At 38.2% G+C, this 25,114-nt stretch overlaps 2 protein-coding genes across 3 annotated transcripts in view; one reads left to right on the plus strand and one right to left on the minus strand.

The window, feature by feature from the left end:
* Positions 1–2,172: 2,172 nt before the first annotated feature.
* Positions 2,173–8,146, plus strand: si:dkey-3h3.3 (uncharacterized protein LOC100144568 homolog). Of its 2 annotated transcripts, none has more exons than XM_053480472.1 (4): positions 2,173–2,421; positions 4,069–5,016; positions 6,298–6,515; positions 6,614–8,146. In XM_053480472.1, exons 1-4 carry the CDS (start codon positions 2,398–2,400, stop codon positions 6,681–6,683), a joined length of 1,260 nt encoding a protein of 419 aa, XP_053336447.1. In that variant the 5' UTR covers positions 2,173–2,397; the 3' UTR covers positions 6,684–8,146. The 2 variants fall into 2 exon arrangements, with proteins under 2 accessions (XP_053336447.1, XP_053336446.1); XM_053480471.1 differs by lacking the exon at positions 2,173–2,421 and adding an exon at positions 2,438–2,760.
* Positions 8,147–10,405: 2,259 nt separating this feature from the next.
* Positions 10,406–25,114, minus strand: part of parp8 (poly (ADP-ribose) polymerase family, member 8) — a 55,601-nt gene continuing 40,892 nt past the window's right edge. Inside the window, exons 8-26 of the mRNA XM_053480919.1 lie at positions 24,134–24,194; positions 22,958–23,048; positions 22,695–22,761; positions 22,463–22,591; positions 21,523–22,048; positions 21,170–21,223; positions 20,989–21,084; positions 19,822–19,914; positions 19,600–19,725; positions 19,438–19,503; positions 19,281–19,348; positions 18,386–18,434; positions 17,891–18,003; positions 16,158–16,230; positions 15,938–16,007; positions 15,722–15,795; positions 15,560–15,629; positions 15,365–15,449; positions 10,406–12,617 (exon numbers count right to left, since the gene is read on the minus strand). Coding sequence (XP_053336894.1) covers positions 12,515–12,617; positions 15,365–15,449; positions 15,560–15,629; positions 15,722–15,795; positions 15,938–16,007; positions 16,158–16,230; positions 17,891–18,003; positions 18,386–18,434; positions 19,281–19,348; positions 19,438–19,503; positions 19,600–19,725; positions 19,822–19,914; positions 20,989–21,084; positions 21,170–21,223; positions 21,523–22,048; positions 22,463–22,591; positions 22,695–22,761; positions 22,958–23,048; positions 24,134–24,194 — 2,014 coding nt within the window. The 3' untranslated portion in view covers positions 10,406–12,514. The remainder of the gene's footprint in view (positions 12,618–15,364; positions 15,450–15,559; positions 15,630–15,721; positions 15,796–15,937; positions 16,008–16,157; positions 16,231–17,890; positions 18,004–18,385; positions 18,435–19,280; positions 19,349–19,437; positions 19,504–19,599; positions 19,726–19,821; positions 19,915–20,988; positions 21,085–21,169; positions 21,224–21,522; positions 22,049–22,462; positions 22,592–22,694; positions 22,762–22,957; positions 23,049–24,133; positions 24,195–25,114) is intronic.

Below are 25,114 nucleotides of genomic sequence, written 5' to 3' on the forward strand. Positions count from 1 at the left end.
TTAGACCAGGATGGTTTATGCACAGTGCACTCACTGTAAGTTTCTGTAATGCTTTTCCCGTCATCTAGCGGTGCAAGTAAAAATTATGCTGAAAGAGTTCTGTGCTAAAGGTCTCTACTGCCCTCTAGTGAAAAAAATATTTAACTACTCCCAAAAAAACATCAGCTTGTGCCTGCCTGTGTGTATCAGCTGGAGCGCAGGGTCAGACAGGTTACAGTGCTCCTGGAGCAGATAGGGTTAAGGGCCTTGCTCAAGGCCTCAACAGTGGGAACTTGCCAGTGCTGCGCCTCGAACCTCCAACCTCCCCATCAGTAACCTACAGCCTGAACAGTGGTTTAAGCCACCCACCACTGCCCCTAGCATTTTCTGCATGTGGAAGGGAACCCGGAGTACCCGGATAAGACCCACCACGCACAGGGAGAACATGCAAACTCCATGCACGCTGACCCTGAGATGGGAATCAAACCCAGACATTGAACGTGCAAGGCGACTGTACTAAACACTACCCCATCATGCCGCCAGCAGGATACATATTTGCTGTTAATAATCACTTAGCTATCTTACATACATTATCCTTAACCTTAATTAATATGGTTGGACTTTCCATGCCTCTCAAGTTACTAATTCTATGCCAATGCTCTGTTGGTGCGCTGTCTGTATGTACTACGAATCAACCCCTCCATTGCAAGACTCATTGCAAAAATAATAGATTAGGATGCAGAAGCAGTAGTTGACATGACCATGGTCCTCTTGTTTTTACAGACTTCAACCAGATTTTGTTGAGCAAAATGACACCAAGTGTACAAAATAAGAATAACAGCTTAAAATAAATCAGCTCTTCCACTGTTAGTCAGTATTACAATAGTCGTGAGAGCTTGCTGGTTCATGAATGATGAGGTTTATAATGTAGATTATAAGAAATTTGCACAATTAAATACAATCACACAGCAAAATCTTCCAATAGAGATAAGCGCAGCGGGCTCCAGATTTTTGGTGTCATGATTTAAGTTCATTAGAATATTTTTATCCTTTGATTAAACATTTCTATAGGATAGCACAGTGCACGGGGGCTTACTAAATCTGTTGATAAGGGAACTTATTCAAATCATTTACTATAAAGTTCACTCCAAGAATATTTTGGAGTAATGTTATAGCACTCAGTATCATTTCATGGATGACTATAATGTCAAGTATGATGCTTGTATTAATTTTCCTTTTCTTTCTTTCTTTTTACTTTCATTCTTTAATATCTTCTTTCAATCATTCTTCCTTTCCTTTTATTTTCATCCTTTTTTCCTTATTTTTCTTTTTTGTTTCTTTCTTTTATCACCCTTCTTAGATCAGTCATTAAAGAATTAACCCTAAGTCTAACCAGTTCAGTTTGTAAACAGACACTGGCTGCCAAAGTGTCTATGATCTATACTCCTGAGCTGTGACATCATAAAAAGCATGGATGGGTGGGTGAGTGACTGACTTGTAGCTTAGCTTGAATATGTGTTGTTATGAATATATGGAGATTTAGCCCTCCAAGATCACAGTGTAGGTTCACTGTAGTAGCTAAATGTTTAAACGATGATTAAGATATTTATTTAGTTTAAATAATTTGTATGACAGGACACTCCCAATAAAAAAGGGAGAATAATGCGTTAGATTAAAAAAAATGCGTTTTGTTTTTTTTTATAAAAAAAACAAAAAGTTTCTAAGGCATACTTGGTCACGTGACGACCCCTTGCCGTATAAAACTTGGTCAGGTGACTAAGGATTATCCCTTAGTCACCTGACCAAGTTATTAGTGAATGAATCCCTGGCAACACTTCCGGTTTCCTGCTCTGTCGCGTCATGCACGCTTTGATACAAAATGTGACGTTTAAAAAGGTACATCATAGTAAATATAGTTTTTGTACATTCACCGTACCTTTTATATCTTATTACGCGAAAATGTTAAAAGGTCAAAATAATCATAAAATAATCCGGAAACATTTATACTGTAAGTAAGCAAACATTACCGTTGCTTGGCAACAAGAAGAAGCGCATCTGCAAATAAACCCGCCATGGATAAGTAGTGTAAAACTCCCAAATAATGTAGTGATGATTGGGCCAGTTTTAACTTTATAGTAGTTAGAATACTTAACATGCCTCCAAAATTCAATAGGACAAAACGACATGAAGCAAAGTCGTCCATGTTTTTATTTAGGCGCTCATATTTCTAACATTACGGTACTTTTCCTGTTTGTTTTTTCGCTCAAACCGAAAGTGAAAGGCGCGCGCGAGATGGCGGGCTAATATGACTTAAACGTGAGCTAGTTACAGCAAAGGTGTATTTACTTTTAACATTAGCATTAGCTTTGTGACCAACTAACTACTGTGTGTTTGTGTGGGTGTGGGTGCTGCTGCGTGATGACGGAATCACCCTTACCAGAAGTGAGTCCTAATTCTCTTTCATAACCAAGACCTACTCTTAATATACTGCTTTTAAAAGCTTTACAATAATATTTAATGACCATGATCATGCATTGTGTCTTCATTCCTTGTATGCTATGACGTGTAATGTACTCATTATAAAGTTCTGTTTTGTTTTTCACTGAGCCATGCAACATGTACTGAAACTGGCAGAACAAGTTAAAGAAGACTATTGCATTCATTTCAGACAGCATTTTATTCTCGTCAGAAGGAAATAAACTGGCCATGGGGCAGGAATTCATCCAGTCCGGTGAACTGGTGGTCTGTGTGCCTGGAGTTTGCATGTTCTCTCCGTGCTTGGTGGGTTTCCTCCGGGTACTCCGGTTTCCTCCCACAGTCCAAAGACATGCTGATTTGGTTAATAGGCGTTCCCAAATTACCCACACTGTGTGAGTGATTGTGAAGAAGGACGATTTTGCTACATGTCGTTTTGTCTTCTTGGTTGTTGGAGACATGTTAAGTATTCTAACTGCTAAAAAGTTCAAAATGGCACGATTAACATGAAGTGGTTGTTTTTCTTTTACTGTGCCCCTTCCTGTGGCCAAGCAACAGTAGTGTCACTAGTGTAGAACTTGTTTGCTTACTTATAAATGTTTCCCGATTATCTATACAATAGCAGGTGGATTGAAGGTGTCAGACTATACACACACCTTTTACATTATTTAGTACTGTAGTGTTGTTGATAGTCTTTCAGCTACTTCTTTATCAAGGAGTCGCCACAGCGGACCATCCGAACCACACGCCACTTGGCACAGGTTTTACACTGGATGTCCAGTAGCTGGGGTTTGGGCATTGGGTGGGAATTGAACCTGGGCCTTTCGCATGGCAGGCGAGAAACCTACTACTGAGCCACTGAACCCCCAAACTAAACTAATCCCCAAACCCCAGCCACTTGATACACTGTACTATGGTATATTTTATCCTTTATCCCCAGACAATCAAACTATTGCACTTCTTTTTGAAGGTTCAATTAAATATTTAATATTACAGTTTTCAGATTGTACTTTGTTCTTTGATTATAAGTAGAGTTAGGATCTGTGACATATAGGAGTAACCCTAGGAGCTGTGACATATTAAAACCTCAAATACAAAACATATATAAAGTAAAAACTTATTTTAGAAAATTATTTTGGAGTCAGTATGGCGATAAATGAATTTCCACATAAAGTAATCATGGTGAAGGAAGTACAGTGGTGTAGTGGTTAACACTGTGACCTTGCATCTCTAGGGTCGAGGGGTCGATTCCCGCCTTGGGTTTGTGTGCATGGAGTTTGCATGTTTTCCCCGTGCCCATGGTGGGTTTCCTCTCACAGTCAAAGACATGCAGAGTAGGCTAACTGGCGTTCCCAAATTGCCCAAACTGAATGAGTGTGTGCGTGCGCGCATGTGTGCTGGACTGGTACCCTGTACAGGGTGTACCCTACCTTTTGGAATAGACATTAAGTGTCCCTTGACCCTGTACTGGATAAGAAACGGTAAAGAAAATTCATTAATTAGTGTGTGAAAGTAGCAGTAGACCATTGCAGCTTTTAGGTTTCTTGCTAGACGAGTTAATAAATCCCTGCCCAAATGTCACTTTTTTAACCTGCAGTGCCATTTTATTTTCAGATATTTCCTAACGTGACACTTCTTATCGATCACGAAGCATGTAAGGAGCCATGGCGAGTTTCTAAAAAGTCTGACCCAACACGCATCAGTGGAACCTTTAAATGTATTGAGGATACCTTTTTGGAACTTTCACGCAAGCAGAGTGGTCATAGTGGTCCGTACGGGGCACCTAAAGAGAGGAGCAGCGAATACGAGCACACATCACCCACGATGAAGTCGGCTTCCAGTGCGACAGTTGAACCGGTTGAGGTCGACGATGTCATCATGAGTTACATAAAACAAAAATGCTCTGCAGAGCTCAATAAAATCACTCCTTCTAAGATAAGCATGCAAGTTAATAAAACTCAGGTGACCTTTCACCCACAGGACACAGTCCTGGCTCAACTGGCAAGAGAGAGCTTTGTAACTTTCTATCAGAAAATCGCTACGACACTGCAGAGTAGATCATATGATTTAGACGCAAGGCACCATCAGCCATTGTTTGCAAAGTTTCCAGAGCTCCTAATCAGCAGTGGACCAAGGCAAACCGATGAAGTAACGCTCACTGGGAGATTCATTAGCCTTGAAAAGTTCGAGCAGTTTTTGAAAATTCCTTCTCCAAGACAAACCAACAACCCCGTGAACATGAGCGCTGCTGCCTCCAGCCAGGCGGTACAGAATACAAGCGCTGACAAAGAGGAAACCTGTTCCATTTGTTTGGAGCCAATGGTGAAATCAGAAATAAAAATGCTGGAGAAATGTAAGCATTCCTTCTGTAAAGACTGTTTAAAGCAAGCTTTTAAAGTTAAACCCGTCTGTCCTACATGCGGCCTTATATATGGTGCGCTAAATGGAACCCAACCCAAAGGAGGCAAAATGAAAGTCACGCATGAAAGGGATTCTTTACCTGGTTATGAAAAATATGGAACAATCGTCATTCACTATATCATTCCAAATGGGGTTCAGAAGGTGAGTATTACAAATTATTTTATATTATTATACAATATTAATAATTCTAAATGCTGATTGGTCAGGAGGCACTCTTTTTTTTTTTTTAATAATAACAGCAACAATGTTAATTTGTTTATTTAAATTCTAAGCTGCTCATACTAATATATTTTTGTTGCTGTAGTACAGTAACAACTAATTTGCAGAGACTTCCATGGACGTGGTACATAGACAGAATAACTAATGTTTAAATCACTGACATGATGAATTTTTTTGTAAGGAAACATTTTTGGAAAATTACAGAAGGAGTCACCAGTGCCAGATCTATGTAACAGTCAAGCTTTTTCCGACTTGAGAAAATCTTCATGATGGAGGCGTTTGTGGCTTCTTAATGTGAAATGCGGTATTTTTATCTCATTAAATTGAAGAGAAATGAGTAGAATATGTTGAGAATTACCAGTTTTTGGAAATTTGTGAACTTCAGGTTGCCAACAGTACTGTAGCTTGGTTTCAAATCCAGCCGCAACACCACCTAGCTGTTGATAACTCTGTCGTGACTGCAGATTCTGTCATGTTTTGTTTTTACTTTCTTTGATAAAAGGTCCAAAATGACTTAAAAACAGAATGTTATAAGCTTTATATTCGGTAAATATAACTTATAAAATCTTACCCTATTTTGTGTCAACTATTTGAGTTAAATCTACTAATCATCAGAATCAAACTGTTTTTATTTCATAAGACAATTTAATTTTTTCACCTCACAAAAAAAGTTGGGAAGTACAATGAATGAAATTTCTTGTGACATTTACAGAATACTTTAATCAAAGTATGGTTATGAGACTCTTAAATTTAGTAAAACATTTGAATGGTGCAAAGAAGGCCTTACGTCTGTGAATGACAGAGGTGGCTCAGAGCCGGAAGAGACTGCACACACAGTTATTACCATACAGTACAGTAATGACCTCACATCAAGCCATTTCAATATGTTTGGGCCATTAAAGGAGTTCCTGGGAGGCCAGCATTTTAGACATGAAGCAGGAAGTACTGAGAAAACGTTCTACCTTGATGGTATCAAAGCACTAGTAAAACACTAGAGAAAAAAAAGAATTTTTTTCAACTTTCATAACTATTTCGGTCTTCTGGACAATCAAAATGCCTCGTAAGATGTTTCAATTTAGAAAAGGTACTAAATACATGTTTTTACCCTACTCTAATATTCCTGTCATATTTGACCTGCCCATTTAGTATTTCATGACATTTCCACACTGTGATCTCATTTTCGTGTAACTACTGTATCTGTAGGATGAACACCCAAATCCAGGCCAGCCTTACCAAGGTGCTGTACGTTTGGCCTACTTGCCAGACTGCACAGAAGGAAGAAAAGTCCTTAAGCTCCTTCAACAAGCATTTGATCAAAGGTTAACCTTCACAGTCGGACGGTCATCAACCACTGGCAGAAGTAACGTTGTCACCTGGAATGACATTCACCACAAGACATCCCGCACTGGTGGACCTACTGCGTAAGTTCACACAGAAGCTCTAAAGACATTAAATCGGATATACTACATAGCTGTACTTGTACGTTCACTAACAATTTTTTGTTTCTGTCTTTGTCTAGTTACGGGTACCCAGACTCTGAATATTTGAAACGAGTCCAAGAGGAGCTGAAAGATAAAGGAATTTACTGACATTTAATACAGACTAAGCTTTGGCAGCCATGTAAAACTAGCACAGGACAAACACTACCAAAACTTGTGAAAACTTGTGTGAAAATGATTCCTCATGCACTTTCACAAACTGAATCCTGGAATATAGTATGCCTGTGCAATCAGAAAAAATTAAAAACTTTATAGGTGTGATAACCTGTTCATTCAGGTCATCAGCTGACTTAATTTTTTTACCACATTAGCTGAAGTAACCGTCATCGACATCAAAAGAGTTAAAAATAGTAGAAATAGTTAAAAAATTTTAAAGCTAAGAAATATTGTTGCAAGGGCCCAAGCACCCTGCGCCATCACCACCCAGGCACACCACACAACCTGTTTATCTTTTGAGCGTGTTAAGACCTACAAAAAGCCATCGCCGTCCGGGTGCACTTTGACATAATAGGGCTGATGTCAGCTTGGGCCCTAAATATTTACATTTGTGCTGTGTATGTATGTAGAATAGGCCGCAGATACTGGAAAAAAAGCATCACGCTATGATGTCACTGAACTTAATGTTAAAAGTTTTGTCTTAGCATTTTAAAAGTCACTTACAGTGCAAAAGATTTTATACCCCTTTAAACTTTTCCACATTTTGTTACGTTACAACCACAAACATAAATGTGTTTTATTGGCCTTTTTATGTGATAGACCAACACAAAGTGACACATAATTAAAGGGGGAAGGCTTAAAAGTGTGGTGTACATTTCTATTTACCCCCCTTCACTTTAATATTTGACTCTTCTGAAATTGTGGCTTTTTTTGACCAGGCAGTGTAAAGTGGTACCTCGGCATACAAATTTAACGCTCCGGAGGCGAGTTCTTAAATTTCATTTTGCAAAACACATTTTTTCATAGGAAATAAAGTAAATGCAGCCACCTAAAAATATTACAAATTATCCTCACTACAAGTGTAAGTGTAGTAAATAAGAAGCTAGTGCGCTAGGGTGTACTGTATCAGCCTTTGATCATCGGTTAGAGAGGGATTTGGGATTCAGCTTTTTATTAGAAGCTAGCTAGCTTTGTAGCTCACATTAGCAATGAATGAAACATGGACGGTTCAGAGCCGTTCAGGCTGATGTACCACTTATTGAGGTACTGTATTATTTCAAATAAAATGTTAATGACTGAAGTGTTATGATCCTTTTTTTTTCTTTATATCTGTTGAATAATTGTTCCATATGTTAAATTGATCGGAATGTACATTCACAGACTTGATTACTGTCTCTGACAATGAATATTAAATGATTACGTGATAACTAGAGAGGAGGTCTTTTGTAAAAAAATATTTTATACAAGCAAGTTTTCAGGTGTAGGAGAGAATCCAAAATGACAGATGGAACACATGTCGGCCACATCCACAAACTACTGTATTCATTCTTGTCGAATATGAACAAAACCTGGAAATGTACTTTCTGTTGGTTTCATTAAAGAGGAGATGAGCGTCATTTTTTCTTTCCCTTGTTTTACTGGATAAAGTTATTTTTTTTCTTTCAAGTACCACATTGGTCATGAAAATTTGAATGAAACTTATTACCTGAGTCAGTACACTAAACACACCCCCACATCATGTTGGTTCAGCACCATAATTCTTTATACAGATTGTTCATTATAGAGATTGTAGCGTATAGTGTACTTCAACATAAATGTTGTGCGTATATAAAATTATATAATTTCCTGAAGGTTAAAGCAGTACAGTTGGTAGTTTCTAACATTATTTTTTAATTACCTTTAAGCTACATATTCAATGCACAGTAAACATACCAATGGTAAAGTGTGTTGAATTTATATTCGACATATAATCTAATATAAACAAGCTCTTAAAAAAAAAAAAGTAATATCTTGCAACCTGCCATTCAATCCCATTAAAACAATCTATAAACAAGCTCTTAAAAAAAAAAAAGTAATATCTTGCAACCTGCCATTCAATCCCATTAAAACAATCTAAAGTTTAATAAATTGCAAGTACTAAAACTGCAGCTAGATATAAGTGGTGAAATAAAACCATAAGATTTGTAGAATAGAAGCCGACCAGAGACAACTCTAAGAAATTAAATTTCATTAAGTGTGACTGTTCTCCTAAATTGCCTGCATTTAAAAATCAGTATTTCTTTTAATTTTGTATGGGATTTGAAAATGATCTTAAAGTAGGTATCTTCTGTAAAGTAAAAATAATTGATTTAAGGAAGCTCAAAAGTCTGTGACTGAGCTTTAAATACAGGCATATAAACCCAAGTTAGAGAGAAAACTTTTTTTCAGATAACTGAAACTTTTTTTAACAGATAACTAGCAGCAGGTGAGATTAATTAAGTGCCGGAACAGAGAACCTGGGACCATATATGGTCAAGTGGCAGGCAGGATAGGATAAAATGGAGTAGACCATATAGAGAGAGTAAACAGGGACAAAATTATGGCAGATGTGACAATTGAACTGTCTTATTCTGCTAATGGAAAGAGTTTAATTTTTTAATAAGTGGAATAATGATTAAGGGAACAACGTTTTGAAGTATGTGTTCTTTGTAGAGGGAAAAATAAATTTATTCACAAGTGTCTTTTCATGTAAGCTTTTAAACATAAGACAAATTATTGAAATATGCATCGATATGGAGGGAGAAGGATGTACAAAACATATAGCATTTATAAGTAAATTCAACTTTATTGAACATAAACAGGTACAGAAGCTACTGTTTCCAGAACTTGTAAAAAGCCCCAACGCTCGATCTTTTTCGCAAAATAAGGAGAAAAAGTAAAAACTGAATACAGAAAATAGTTGGACTCCATGTTGTTCTGGCAGTATTTACAGAATGTACAGTTTTGTTATATACTTCCCAATAATCCTTCACTGTAAGGCACCAAATGCTAAGTGGCGTGAAAGTGAAATATACAAAACCATACAAACAAAACACTGAGCACACTTCATTTAGAAACCATATTCATGGGTCAAAGTTCTTTTAATTTAATTTTAATTTTTACTTTCATGAGAATGAATAATTGCTATCTAAAGGCTGAGAATTTACACTTTAATGTTTTAAAACTTTTGTTTAAAACTGGAATACAGTAATAGACCAGTGTTTAAATATATATAGCACTGTTTTATATAAGTGTTGAGCCCCCAACATTTCTTCATATTTTTGCTTCCAAAGACTTATTTTTTTAGTGTAGTCTTGAGAAATAGTTCTCCCGACTTTCTGGCGAGCTTTCTTTGTCTCTTATTTTTGCAGAGTTTTTGTCTCTCGTTTTTAGTCCAGTCCCTGTACCTGACAAGTGTTAGAGAAATGTTTTTTGTTTAAGCCACACAGTGCCCTTTGAATCATTTAAGCATAAAAAACAGGTCGGTAATTAGTATACTGCTGATGCTGAATACTGAGTGATTAGTACCGACGAGAGGGGAAAAGAGGTTGCTGCTGAGGTTGTTACATAAACAGTTAGTTTTTAAATCTATCCTCAGGCACTTTGCAGCCTGTCACAAATAAACGTTAGTTCCCATTTCTTTAATCTACATCATTTAATTTAATGTAATATAGTGGAACCTCGAATTGCGAGTGTTTCGCAAGATGAGCAAAGATTTTTAAGGAATTTTGACTTGAAAAATAAACAAGTCTCGGTTTATGAGTACAAAGTATCATGTAGCGCGCATGCGCTTCTTGTTTTGATCCCGAACGTCACGTGATCACAACTGAGCCAATGGTTTTTCTTTTTTTTTGCGCTGCGGAATTGTGGGTAATCATGTCCCCAGCTGGGTCTTTGTACGCATCTCTTACTGGTTTAATGAACATCCGTGCATGCGTGTACTGTTAACTATAATACTGTGACCACGTGTGTGTGCATAAAACATTTTGTGTCTGTATGCGTGTATGTACAGTGCTTTTGTACTGTTTATTATAACACGTGTGTGCGAGGGTACAAAACAAAAGAAAGTCTTATTAGAGGTTAAAGATCTATTTTCTCTTTCCCTGGGTCTCACATACACACACACCCTCCTCCTCTCACCTTCACCCCCTCCCCCCTCGCCCATTCTCACACACATACACACACACACACACTCTGCTTTACACAGAAACACTGCTCTGTCGCGATTCTTTTCAAAGGTAAAGTGCAGGTTAATTACTTTTTTGCATTTTAAGATGAAAAGAGGGGAGGGGCTGATTCCTCCTCTCCTCTCACTTTAGCTTCACACACACACACACAGCGCCTGCGCGCATAAACGAAAACAATTATCTGTCAGGATTTATTTTTAAAGTGCAGGTTAATTTGTTTTATTTTTACTTTATATTTTGTATTAATTATTTTTATGTATTTATTTTTTTTGGGCTGTGGAACGAATAATTTGAGTTTCCATTATCCCTTATGGGGAAATTCATTTTGTTCTGGTTTACGAGTGTTTTGAAATACTGGAACGAATTATGTTCATAATCCAAGGTTCCACTGTATGATGAAATAAAGGGTGGCTCAAGACTTTTGCACAGTGCTGCATATAGTTAAAAAATTATGCAAGAAAGGTCAAATTATTTGTATAAACAAAATCCATCTGAAGTCTCTTACAAATTTCATGCTAATTCAGTTTCATTGTACATTTATAGTTAACATCAGTCCAGATCTAAAAATCATGTTTGTCATTTAATTTTTGTTATAATTACAGAATAATACCTGTTTTTAGCACTCTCCTTTGACTGGAATTAATTTAATAAATGATCAGTGAATATTTTTTGTTTATTTATTTTTTATTTTTTTAAAGATGATCAGTCTTCAGAAAGCACCAGCATCATTTAAACTCATTGAATCAATTGTAAAGAAGTACTAGAATAACCATGAAGTACTTTCTCATTTGGATTGGACCCAAAAACATAAATATGCAGCAAGCTTTTATTTCACCTTAAATCAACTGCACAAAAAAAATATATACCGAAATATTTAAATACATTTGTAACTGGGTGCCAGTTTGTCTTCTATAAAAAAGCTATTAAAATATCTAAGAACACAAACCGACAATGTAAATGTAAGGAAAGCCACATGCATTTTGTTTTCCCATCAGTGTCATTCAAATATGTATTAAATACTTTTTAATAATTTTTGTAACTATAATACCAAAATGGCAACTTAATGTCACAGTTATTGGGTTGAAAAAATAGCAGAGTGGGATCAGAAGGGATTAACTGTGACTTCTTTTTGGGAAACTGTAAACCAGCAGCTACTGCCAGGTAGCATGTAAAAACTCATATAGCTCAGGAACATGGGATTTGTAAACACGACAACCTTTAAGCTGTCTAACGTCTCAGCTCTGCTCACCTTCGCTGAAGTCAATATGCAATCCATTGGCTTTAAAGGCATTTGAATATAATAAAGTTGGAACTAAAACTTTACGTTAAGAAAAAAAAAATAAAGTGCATATCAACACGTTCGGTAAGCACAAAGTCGTACTTTTAAAAGTCCAATCCTTAGTAAACAATGCAGAATGGTGTATTACCACAAAGGCCAAATAACATCCGGCAGAAGTCTCAAAATGTTTCAGAAAGAACGACCTTTTTTTTTGTTAATTAAAAAAGAAAAAGAAAAAAAAAACAGGCAGTCTGTCATCTAAACTGAAAGATGTACCACAGCCTTTAAAAATGTTTACCGTATTAAGAATCCTGGCAAAATGTTCAGCGTGAGTTTAGCCAGTGTAAATCCACAAGTATTTGATTTCGTAGTTTGGAAATATTTTCTTATCTTGTGTTTTGTGATTAGTAAAATACTTATGATAAAACCTCCCAAGCTCAAATATCCAGCTCTGAGTTCAGGAGGGCAGGTTTGGGCAGCGGTATTGCTTTTGGAGTCGTTCATCCTGTGGCTGTTTGGTTGCCAATGACTCGTAAGATCTCTCGATGGATGGAGGGGTCCTGTGTGTTGATGCTTGTGTCGCCCACCTGTCCATTCTCATAGCTAGTTGAGGAGGAAAATGGATGAATGAAACAGAACAGATTTTAGTCATTGGAACAACTACATTTAATAAGATTATTCCACAGCATGGTTTAACTCTTTGCAAAGGTGATGTAACACTGAGTCTTGAGTGTCAAGCTGTAACATTCAGCGCTGCATGTTTTCTGTGATATTAAAGCTCCCATATTTTATTATTTCTTTAACAAGTTAAGGTAGGTCTCAGAGCTCCCCCGAAAGTTTGTCTGATAACATTCTGAAAATCTCCTCAGATAATGCATTTTTTTTATCCCCTTGGTGCATTCCTCCTTCAAATGTACCTTCTGAATGCCTAAAAATGACAAAAAGCTGTATAATCTGCACGCCCCTCCTCCCCCACTGTGTTCTGCAAGGTTAAATAGCTTATAATTAAACAGGATTTGAAGATTTGAAGTACAGTAGATCCCTGTCCAGTCACAAAAATCTAAAAAGTATGTGTATATATACAGTACAGGGGTTGGACAATGAAACTGAAACGCCTGGTTTTAGACCACAATAATTCATTTGTATGGTGTACGACCTCCTTTTGTGACCAATACAGCATCAATTTGTCTTGGGAATGACAGGTACAAGTCCTGCACAGTGGCCAGAGAGATTTTGAGACATTCTTCTTGCAGAATAGTGGCCAGGTCACAACATGATGCTGGTGGAGGAAAACGTTTCCTGACTCGCTTCTCCAAAACACCCCAAAGTGGCTCAATAATATTTACATCTGGTGACTGCGCAGGCCATGGGAGATATTCCAACTTCACTTTCATGTTCATCAAACCACTCTGTCACCAGACTTGCTGTGTGTATTGGTGCATTATCATCCTGATACATGGCACCGCCTTCAGGATACAATGTTTGAACCATTGCACATGATCTTCAAGAATGGTTCGGTAGTCCTTGGCAGTGACGCGCCCATCTAGCACAAGTATTGGGCCTAGGGAATGCCATGATATTACAGCCCAAACCATCACCGATCCACCTCCATGATTCACTCCATACAATCCGGGTTATCATCATCCCTTTCAGACAGCTTCCTCTTGCGTCCACGGTTCCTATTGTTGGATGTGGTTCGTCCTTCTTGGTGGTATACTGACATTACCCTGGATACCGTGGCTCTTGATACATTATAAAGACTTGCTGTCTTGGTCACAGATGCGCCAGCAAGACGCACACCAACAATCTCTTGATATGTCACCCATAATGTTGTGTGCTAGCAGGCAAAACTGTGCTATTACTCTGCTAATTAAACCTTCACACTCTGCTCTTACTGGTGGATTGTGCAATCAAAGAAGATTGGCTAATAGGATGGTCAAATTTAGCCAGAAATCCTTCAACACTAAATTGGCCAGTGTTTCAGTTTCACAGTTTCATAGTCCAACATACTGTATATACAGTATATATATATAATTTTGTTTCTCGCAGCCACTGGCCAGGGTTTTCCTGAAACTTCGAAATTTGCTGCAGTTCATTCTGGGATACTGTATTAAAAGAAACTCTTGAAATGAAACAAAAAGAAAGAGAGCGAGAGAGAGATCCTTTTGTGAAACTATGTAACCTTAGCCATGACCGTCAAATCTGTAAAAGACTATGATTCAGTATTTGTCGAAATGTAATGAGATATTTGACATTTACTGCAGGCTTGTCTGAGGCAGCATGTGGCTGAGTAAATTGCATTCCTGACACAAATTTTACATTTTATTTCATTTTTTACTCCCGTAATGCTCTATAGCACATTTTAAAAAATGCTGGTGTAACTTATTCATTCTTGGGGCTTTTAGATATTAAATACATTTGTCATGATTACCACTACATTTTATCAATCTTTTAATTCTAATTTTAGTTTTTATACATTATTCCTTTTATACCGCCTGATTTCCAAGGTATACGACATACTGTATGTTATATGGTGGAAGTTCCACATAATCATATAAACTGATATATTAAAAAGCTTTCACAAAGAAAAATGTTTTCTGTGAGAGGACATTTAATTTAGCATTTTAAGAATGAGTCTCCAATGTCAGTGGTTTGTAACCATCAGTATGTTTTCAACATGAGAATGTTTTCAACATCATTTTAGGACAGATATACTGTATTCTTTCATTCTATTAACCTCAAGAGAGAGTAAATAATTAGAGTGGTAAATAAATAAATGTTTATCTCTGTTGTAACTTCAAGTTCACAAAAGTTTTCTGCCATGGGAAAGTTTGTAGGATGGAGAATGTTGTCCTTTCCTGGTTTCTTGGTATCAGTAACTTAAAGAGAAAGGAAAATTCTAACTTTTTTATAGCCTTTACAATGTAAATGATAACATAACCTAGTTTCGGGGAAGTTCCGCGACATAAAATGCTGACTAAAAGGTATGATGTCATTCTGTGGTTAAAAAAAAAAAGAAAAGTTGTTAGTAATTTGCCTCTGATAGAAGATCTCTGTTTTTTTACTTATGATAAATAAATCATTCTGACATTGTGATTTGAGAACTGAAGCACTATATAATAAAAGATTATTACATGTTGTTTTTCATTATACGGCTTGAGCAATGAGAAAAACACCTCAACAAAGGTTCGGGATATCTATAGCGGTTTACTTACGAAAAACAGGACGTTGTCTGGATCAAAGCAACTGCTATTCCCAAGTTTATTAGAACCCTAATAGTTTACTAAATGATATTAAGTGGCATGAGTACAGCTAAGAGTATAACAGTTTCATAAAAAAAATAAACTTACACAAAGAAAAATCGTGTGCAGACATGATCAGTGTTTGGGACTACCCAGATATCTCCATGCTTCTGAAGGTCCAGCGAAGTAATAACTGAAAAGAGTGAATGTTAAAACAATTGTAAAGTGAAAGGCATTTACAGTACTGTATAAAAGGCAGTGGCATTGTTGGACTGTGTTGAGTATACATGCTGTATACTGTACCTTCACATAAGGCTATGCATTTCAGATTGCGACTCTGCAGAAACTGTGGGTGCTGACCTCTTTTCTGGGACTGCAATGAACACAACAAAAAGAAAATCGCCTGTCTGCGTGAGTTAAAAGTACAATCCAAGAAGCAACTTAAAGTCTAGGATGAGTTTTTACCGGCAGATGAATGTTGGTTTTGTTTGTTGCAGTTTCGTCTTTCGACGCCACTTTCTGCGGCTTTTTGTTTATCCCTTTAAGAAGCAAACGAGTTCCATAAACATGTGTCAAGGTTACTATTGCTATGTAGACATATCCATGCTAAGAAAAAGTTATGTGTAATTTTCAAAGTGGAATGTGTAATATTAAAAAAAAAAAAAAAAAACACAGTCAGACCTGAGTAACCAAAGGATATGCTTGACAGTGGGCTGAGATAAATTCCACTCCCATAGATGGCGCCATGGAGCTGTGGTTAAGACAAACAGAGCTGGCATGACGTTTTATAATAAGTAAAAGGTTTGTGTGTATGTTTCTATGCAGGGTGCATTTAAAAACACAGACATATACAGTAGAAGAGGTTGGTATGCTTTAGAGCTTGATTTGTGGTGTTTTATACCTGGAGTTTCGTCTTGGAAGCCACAACCAAACCATTCCTCAAAATGGAGTGCCAGTTCTCTATGTGCGAGCCACTGAAACAGATCAGAACAATCAGATTTAACAGCAAGTTCTTTTACTTCATGATTAACATTTCATTCATCTTCTATACCGCTTATCCTATACAGGGTTACGGGAGCCTGGAACCTACAGTAATCACAGGTGACTCTGGGTACGAGGCAGGGTACACTATGGACAGGGTGCCAATCCATTGCAAGACACACACACACTAAACAGGCAATTGGGAATGCTTGTTGCACGAAACCCACCAAACACTGGGAGATCATGCAAACTTACAGACCTGAGGTGGGAATCGAACCCTCAACCTTGGAGGTGCAAGGCCACAGTACTAGCCACTAGCCACTGTGACACCCATTTGTTAAACATTTTCTTGGAAATAAGCAAACTCACTGTATGATTTCAAATATGGAGTATAATTAATAAAATCACATGTTTACAGTACATGTTTATGAAAAAAGTTTGGAGCTGTCCTTCATTTCTTTTAAATTAAGTTAAATTTAATTATATAGATTAAAGAAATAAGAACAAAAATTTTACTGTGGCAGGCGCAAAGATAAAATGCAAAATTTGGTGTTTTATTTAAAGAACTTAGCAGTAACCTCATTTACCCTCTGTTTTGTTCCAACCACTCAGCATTCAGCATCACCAGTATACTAATCAACAGTCTGATCTTCTGTCATCATCTGCACCTGTTTCTCACTGGTTCATGCCTTAAGTTGAAGTTTGTTTTTAATACTTTAATAATTTATACTGTGTAGTAGGTCACTGTGTGGTTTTGAGACTGGTCAGGTACAGGAAAACAGCCAAAAACATGCCAAAAAATAAAGACAAAAGGTCCTTCAGGAAGTCTGGACCACTATCGACACTGGCTTGAGGACTTGTGATGTAAGGGATAACAGAAACAACAGTTTCGCTGGTGTCCCACTGCAATAAATCTACAGAAAATATTAGTACAGTACATATAATGTTCTGTTCTTTAATGAAGAAAATATACAGGTTTGAAAAATAAAACACTTTTGCTCTTATAGGAAAATCCTCCACTTTAGTATGGTAAGGTACTACACCACTTCATTAGAATATTTCCTTTTGTTCTTTACATAATGTACATATTTAAAGTTTAATAACAGAAGTTGTAAAAACAGTATGTAATTATTTATTGAAATATAATATGTCTCACTTATATCCACTCTCATTCACTCACTCAACTCATCTTCTATACTGCTTTATCCTGTATTCAGGGTCACAGGGACCTGGAGCCTATCCCAGGAGGCTTAGGGCACAAGGCAGGGCACACCCTGGACAGGGTGCCAATCACTCCCAGGGCACACACATACTCACACACCCATTCAGACACTACAGGTTATTTGGGACCCCAATTAGCCTAAGCTGCGGGACGGAACCGGAGTACCCAGAAGAAAACCCACCAAGCACGGAGAGAATATGCAAACTTCAAGCACACAGAGACAGGAATCAAGCCTGGCCAGAAATCGAACCCGTACCGGGAACCAAACCCTTACCCTGGAGGTGCAAGGCGACAGTGCTAACCACTACACCACTGTGCCGCCCTACTTATATCCATAAAATGTTTATTAATTAAGGTGAATATTTTGTATCAGCATAATATCTATAATATTTAAATATAGAAATGGCCATGCTATCAGTGGTGTAACTTACTGGAAAGCAAATGTACTCCCAAAGTGGCCTTTGGCAGCTCTAAAGTTGGATTCTTTGGCCGGTGGGCTGCTGAGTAACAGGAATTGGTGTGGGGTGTGCATAAACTTTAGTTGCTGTTGGGAGAGAAAAAGCATTTACAAAAGACAAACTTGAATCTGCTGCCCTGCACAGGATCGGGGAGGCACTAGTCATGACCTTGGCTTTAGCTACAGTTCAATCCAATCAGTACTGGGTGTGTTTGAGACGTTTCATTATTCTAATAACTGTTTTGCAAAAGTTCCACAAAACTTCACGTTTTCTAAACTAAATGCAAAGCACTGCTGTTGCAAATAAAAAAGTAATATTAATTACAAGCATATTTCATAACCTAAAGCACCACTATAAATTCTACTAAAATTCCAGTATGTATGCCTCCAGGACTCCTACAGCGCCTTAAATTAAATACAATCTGCCTAAGTGTTCAGTCTGTAAAGAAATAAAGAAAAAAAAACTTACTCTGGTCACTGGTAGCTTCACTATGTGAGACCTGTTACTGGATATGACCCTGGAAAAAACATTTTTTTTTTGTTAGTTTTTTAATACCTTCATACACATCATTTATCCCAGAAAGCAAGTGATTCCAAGACATATACGGGTGAGTTTAGGCACATAAATATGTTCATATCAGTTTTGGCAATGGTACAGCCATAAAATTATGACAGGATCAAACAGGATCATGGCGACCAAGGGATCATGTCACTGGGGAACAAAGGAACTTCTGGTCTGATCCCCCACGAAAAAGCCAATGCAGCCCAAATCACAAGAAAAGGTCCATGTTGGCCACAATAGAAAGGTAGCAGAAGACCTAGTGCACCATAGCCTGCAGCACAAAGAGCCCAAGGCCACAGACCCAGGGTCCAAACTCCACAGATCCCAATCCGATCGAGCACCTACAGTATGAGATGCACCAGACTAACAAGTCTTCCTCAACCTACAGCAACTCAAAGACCTGCTGCCAATGTCCTGGTGCCAATCATCACAGCACACCGTCAAAGGCACTGAGGAGCAACGCCCCAAGGGTCCGGCTGATCGATTCCCAAGGTTTTCACGGCATTTGGAATCTGAATCAACAACGACTCATGTACAGGACAATACCACATATTTAACGTTTGTGCAGCATTTGAGCTTTGCCCAGTGTTCTAGATGAGTCCAGCTCAAGGCAATATGAAGGTCAATGAATCATCGCTTATTTGCTATCTCGGATCTAAAATATCCATTGTCACTACAAATGACCAAAATCCTTAAAGACACCAGTGTCACCATTACCGCTTAAAGGAATGTGATTAAATGTCAACATTACTGGTTAAAGAAATGTGAGTAAATAGCATGGGCATGGAAAAACACTTCCTACCATTGTAAGAGTGGGTGAGCCAGGGGATCGATTCTGTCCATCTGCTTCTTTATCTCCAAATATGGTGCCTGTTTCACAGAAACAAGCATTTTAGACACAAAGCACAGAAAATAGCAAAATACAGACCTAGGTGCATTTCAATCAGATTATCAAATACCTGGGTCATTTCTCTGATAGACGTGAGGCTATCAAGAGCTTTCATCACCCGGTCGTAGTCCTTTTTCTAAAAGAAAGTGTAGCATTATTTTAAACAACTGTCACAATATGAGGATAAGTGCAACATAACTTCTAATGTACAGTAGTGAAATGCTGATCATACCCTTGGGTTGAAGGCCAAGGACTGAGGATCACTGGGATCTACCACAGACGGATATGGCTCAAAAATGACTACTTTTCTCGGTGATTCCAGTGCAAAGCGACACATGGCGACCAGCAAGTCAACAACCTGCCATTAGTTTGAAATCATGCGCAAGGTCAGAACAGCTCTGAGAACAAGCTAAAGTATGAAGCAATGATAAAAACGATAAGTGTGTATGCCTACCTGGGCACCCGTGGCGATTTCATGAGCAGCCTCGTTCATGACTCCTAGCGTTTGGAAGGCGAAGACACACAACTCTCTCTCACACACTGTGGGCTACAGAAACATAGAAATGTATGTCATTAGCAAAATGTTGGTTAAATACTGTACCGACCAAAGGCTTAAATTTAAGCCACGCTATAAAATGAATTTGTCCAAGACCATGTTATATACTCAACAAAACTGTGTGAGATACTGAAGTGTACGTCACTGTGGTGAAGCAGAGAAATATTTTTTTTTTTATTTAAACACGAGCGAATTGTTTATAAGAGACATGAGATGCAGGCAGTGTGTGTGTGTATGTGTGTGTAAAGCTGTTGGTTATACTGTACCTGTGCTATAGGTAGGGAGTTGTCGCCATGTATTTAAGTGAAATTAAAACTGGTAAAGGAGGAGGCGGATGATTGTGTTAACTAAAGTTTTGGTATTTCTAAAGTTTCTCATAATCTTCATCAACCTTTGTAATTAAAAAGGTTTTATGTGCAAAATCCAAATACAATACTTTTTCCTTGATCTTATTTTCTGCCACTACTTTCTGTTAAACTCCCTTAAAAAAATCGCAAAGTATGAGTCTAATATAATTTTTTTTAATAAGCCTCAACCAACATGTTATTGATACTAAATACCATACTTCAATAACCTCAAACAGAACTGCAGGCTGGTTTATTCATTGTGCCAAAACTGTGTGAGATGGAGTTATGGCTTTTTGAAAAATCACACCGAAATCACCCCTTACAGTATATAACACCCTTTTTCAACACCCTTGTGGCTCAAATAAATCATGTGCAAAGTCTTCTCTCAGTGTGCAATACTAGGGTTATATCGTTTCATTTTTAAAAAATTAGTTTTTCCTAAAACTCCAAAAATGGAGTTCTCATTTTGCTGTCAAATTGTTTATATTAGTAATAAAAAAGGGGATGTAGTTCCCTTCCTAAATGTTAAATAAATGAATTCTAACAATGCACATGATCAGCCTTGGTCTTTCTAAATATCAACCTATTTTTTTGATCATTCAACAACTGGCAACTTCAAAATATTACTTCAAAAGTATTATAAGGTTCCATGTTAACTGGCATCTGTTATCTGTAATTTCCTTGGTTTGTGCCAAAGTTATACTTTCTGAACCCTTACCCTGAGCATTGGTCCATTTTGAAAGACATGAGGTTCATCACAGACCACACAGAACTCATTCAGGACTGGGATCCTCTGCTCTGCATAATCCATTGTCTGCGATAAACATTAGATGCATTATTAAAACATCTGTTATCTACCTGTGATCAGCTCAAATGAGTGTGGAGGGGTTAATGTTAACCTGGACGAGAAAGCCGCGGTCTCTGACGGGTATAGACTTGGCTCCGTTGTTTGGCTAGTCAACAAAAAGACAAACAACATAACATTCCAGACACCACTGTAATTCAAACCCTATTTTATTTGAAATTAAAAAGGGAAAAGAGAAAACATTATCTAGTGCACAGAGCAGAGAGAGAAAAGAAAAAAAAGCCCTGCATTCAATGCAGCCCTGCACTGCATTATCATTTTCATGCTGTAATTTAGATAATTCAGCTCATAAAGAGCTTGATAATCAGTTAAGTCAAATCATGTGCATTAGAGCTGAGTGGCTAAACGATGCATGCAGTTTTTATACCAAAGCTTCAGTAAGCTTACCGGTGGTGCCGGAGAGAGCGCAGGAGCCAGGATGCCTATGAGCCCTGAGGTGAGCGAGAGGCGACGACTCTCTCCAGACGGCTCCTTGATCGGCTCACCTTTGGTCATCTTGGCACTGCTGGAGCAGGACCTGCCGAGGAGCCGGTGGTGGTGCTTGAGACCGTCTAGCTCGTCCGTTCGGTGCAGGAGCCGGTGAGGTTTCAGACTGCTGCTACTGTCGGCGCCTGTGCTACGTTCACACCGAGGCTCACCTAAGCCGGAGCGTTGCAGGAGACGGTGAGGCCGCGAGAGCACGTTCTCTTCGGGCCTCGACAGGAGCCGCTGAGGTGGTTTGAGGCCAGGCGTCTGCTCTGACAGCGAAGGTCCCAGGAGTTTGCGGGGCTTTCCGGCACAGCCGTCTACCTCAGGCTTCACTGCGCCCGAACAGGTACGGCGCAAGAGCCGATGCGATTTAGACACACCATCCTGCTCGTGCTTGAGTTTCTTTTTGTTCTTTGTGCAGCCTGGTGGGGGATAGCTGGGGGACCTCCATTAACACAGAACAGCAGAAGTATAATTAGAAAACAGAAATCAAGGGGGAAACATTACTGTGTGTGCGTGTGTGTACAATTCCTCCTAATGTTACTTGTTTCTGTAATAATGTTTCTTTTTGCATCAGATCTAAACCATTCACACTGAGAGAAAAAGTTGACATAAAGGGAGATTTTAACAGCTTGAGATAATCAGACACATAATATTTTAACAAAATCTAGCAGTCGTCAGTGGTTAAACTCAGTGGTTTTTAGAAGAATGAGTTTAAATGTGTAAGTAATATATACCACATCTACACCAACACTTGATCTTAGAGGCGCACCAGCTGTGGAGTGTCAGGTTTTATACAACAGAAAAAAAAATATATAAAAAGGACAGTTGAGAGCTTGTGCTTGTGTGTTGCTCTTACCTGCGGAGTGTTGAGAAGATGTGCAGAGGAGACTTCACCTTCTTATCTGTCTGCTTTTTGCTATGGGGGCAGTTAAGCTTGTCTTTAGTATGATGCTTCCACTGCTGTGTGACAAAGGTCTGCATTATCCTGATAAGAGAATCAAACAGTATCATGAAGTGCAGAACAAAACAGTTTTGAGGTTGGATAAAATCTGATATAGTAGCTTTTTTTTTTTTTTTGTAAGTCATACTTTTTCAGTTGATGTCCCAGGCCAAACCTGTCTTTTGTGGACGCTTGAAATACGTCAACGGTGGGAACTAGAACAAAGCAAAGGACAAAAGCGGACACTCTTTAGTAAGTATTGTACTAGTGTATGGTACTACACTATTACATCACATAAACCACTACAGGCTTTGGGATATATTTTTTTTTAAATGATTTAAGCATGTATGAAGACATATTCAGTAAGCATGTAAATGTGTATATGTATGCATGAGCATTTTTTGCTCTGACCTGGTCCATTCAGATACTGCGTGAGCGAGCAGTGAAGACGTATGATAAAAGGTTCGGTCCTGATCACATCCCAGGCAAGGGCAATTTCCTCCTGTGGAACAATTAACAGTAGTGGTAAGTTTTCTTACATACACACAGGGATCTAAAAGTCTGAGAACAAAAAAAAAAAACTACAAAAACGGGAAATAAATTTTTTATAATCGATTGACCACGTTAAGGTCAGATTTTTCTACTGACGCATGTGTTCAGACAACACTCCAATAGATGCGTGATCTAAAATGGATAATGAGGTTTTTGCACCAAAGTCTAGAGTACTGTACATGCCAGCTCAGCTGCAAGCTGTCATCAAAGGGGATGAAACTTTCATACATTCATTTAATTTCTATACCGCTATCCCAGTAGACTTCGGGCATGAGGAGGAGTACACCCTGGAATTGGGTGCCAATTCATCGTAGAACACAAACACACACTTTCGGGCAATTACAGTGGGGATCACCAATTAACCTAATGTGCAATGTGTTTGAACTGTAGGAGGACACCAAAGTATCACACATCAAACCCTCGACCCTGGACTACAAAGACGAAACAAATGCAAAAGAAATATAAAATGAATTTCATCATTTAAAATCTTCTTCTTAACATACTAGTTTTTGTCAATAATATAACTTGTAATGAAATCTGTTGTATTAAATTCCAAAAAGGGCGGCACGGTGGTATAGTGGTTAGCACTGCCACCTTGCACCGCCAGGGTCGGGGTTCGATTCCCGGCCAGGCTCGATTCCCATCTCTGTGTGCGTGGAGTTTGCATGTTCTCCCCGTGCTTGGTGGGTTTCTCCTGGGTACTCTGGTTTCCTCCCACAGTCCAAAAGATATGCACGTTCCCAAAATTGACTGTAGTGTGTGTTTGTGTGTGTGCCCTGCAATAGATTGACACCCTGTCCAGGGTGTACCCTGCCTCATGCCCTAAACCTCCTGGGATGGGCTCCAGGTCTCCGCAACCCTGAATACAGGATAAAGCGGTATAGAAGATGAGTGAGTGAGTGAGTAAATTGCAAAAAAAAAAAAAAAAAACAGAAGCATTTTCACTTTGCTCAGACCTTTGGACCACACTGTATATACGGTATAAACACTTCTGCAGCAAACAGTGCCATGTCAAAGTAAATATTTCATACTTACATCGAGGAAACTGACATCAATATGTAGATCAATGTCTACATCATCAATTGCACCATATTCCCTAAAAGGACAATAAAAGACATTTACACCTGATATACAAGTTCAGATGATTCATTCACTGTTAGAAAACAAACACTAAACGAGACTTTCAGTAATGCCATACTTTAAATACTTAAAGCCATATCTAAAATCATAAATAAAAATATGTAACACTCGTTACGCATTTTCAGAGTTTGCATTTTGCACTTGTATGTATGTGATTGGTCGCTTCACACGCTTCACTCAGGGAGCCCTCATGTCTCTGTTTTCCTCTGGCTCTCCCTTTTAGTTATGCTGTCATACTGTAACTAATACATCTGTTTCACCCAAATGAGGATGGGTTCCCTGTTGAGTCTGGTTCCTCTCAAGGTTTCTTCCTATCACTATCTCAGGGAGTTTTTCTTTGCCACTGTCGCCGTTGTCCTTGGCTTGCTCATCAGGGACAAGCTTATCATTTCGATTCATACAAATTCACATCTCATACAAACTTAAATAATACTTTTGATTGTGTAAAGCTGCTTTGCGACAATGTCAATTGTTAAAAGTGCTATACAAATAAAATTTAATTAACTGACAGTTGGTGCTTTTTGACAATTGTATGCCTGGGTCACACTGGAGGATAATCAAGCTGATTTTCAAGGCAGTGGTAAAAGTTTCATTTATTTCAGGCTAGTCTGAGTGCATTCCTTCCCAGACACCATCCTGTGGCGTGAGGCGTGTAAAATCTTAACCCCTATAATCTACTCAAAGCGCATTCATAGCTCTCTATTTATTTATAGCTCGGTAGTGTGTGGTGTTTTATTTTGAGCAAATTGTGTATAGTGTTGATGATTTGCATTGATGTACATTTGCACTTATAATAATGATAATATTTAATTATTTGTCACATGTACTATACCTTACAGCACAGTAAAATTATTTTTTTACAGTTAGAAAGCTGGG

The sequence above is a fragment of the Clarias gariepinus genome, chromosome 21 (assembly GCF_024256425.1).
Source record: "Clarias gariepinus isolate MV-2021 ecotype Netherlands chromosome 21, CGAR_prim_01v2, whole genome shotgun sequence".
Taxonomy (NCBI): Eukaryota; Metazoa; Chordata; class Actinopteri; order Siluriformes; family Clariidae; genus Clarias; species Clarias gariepinus.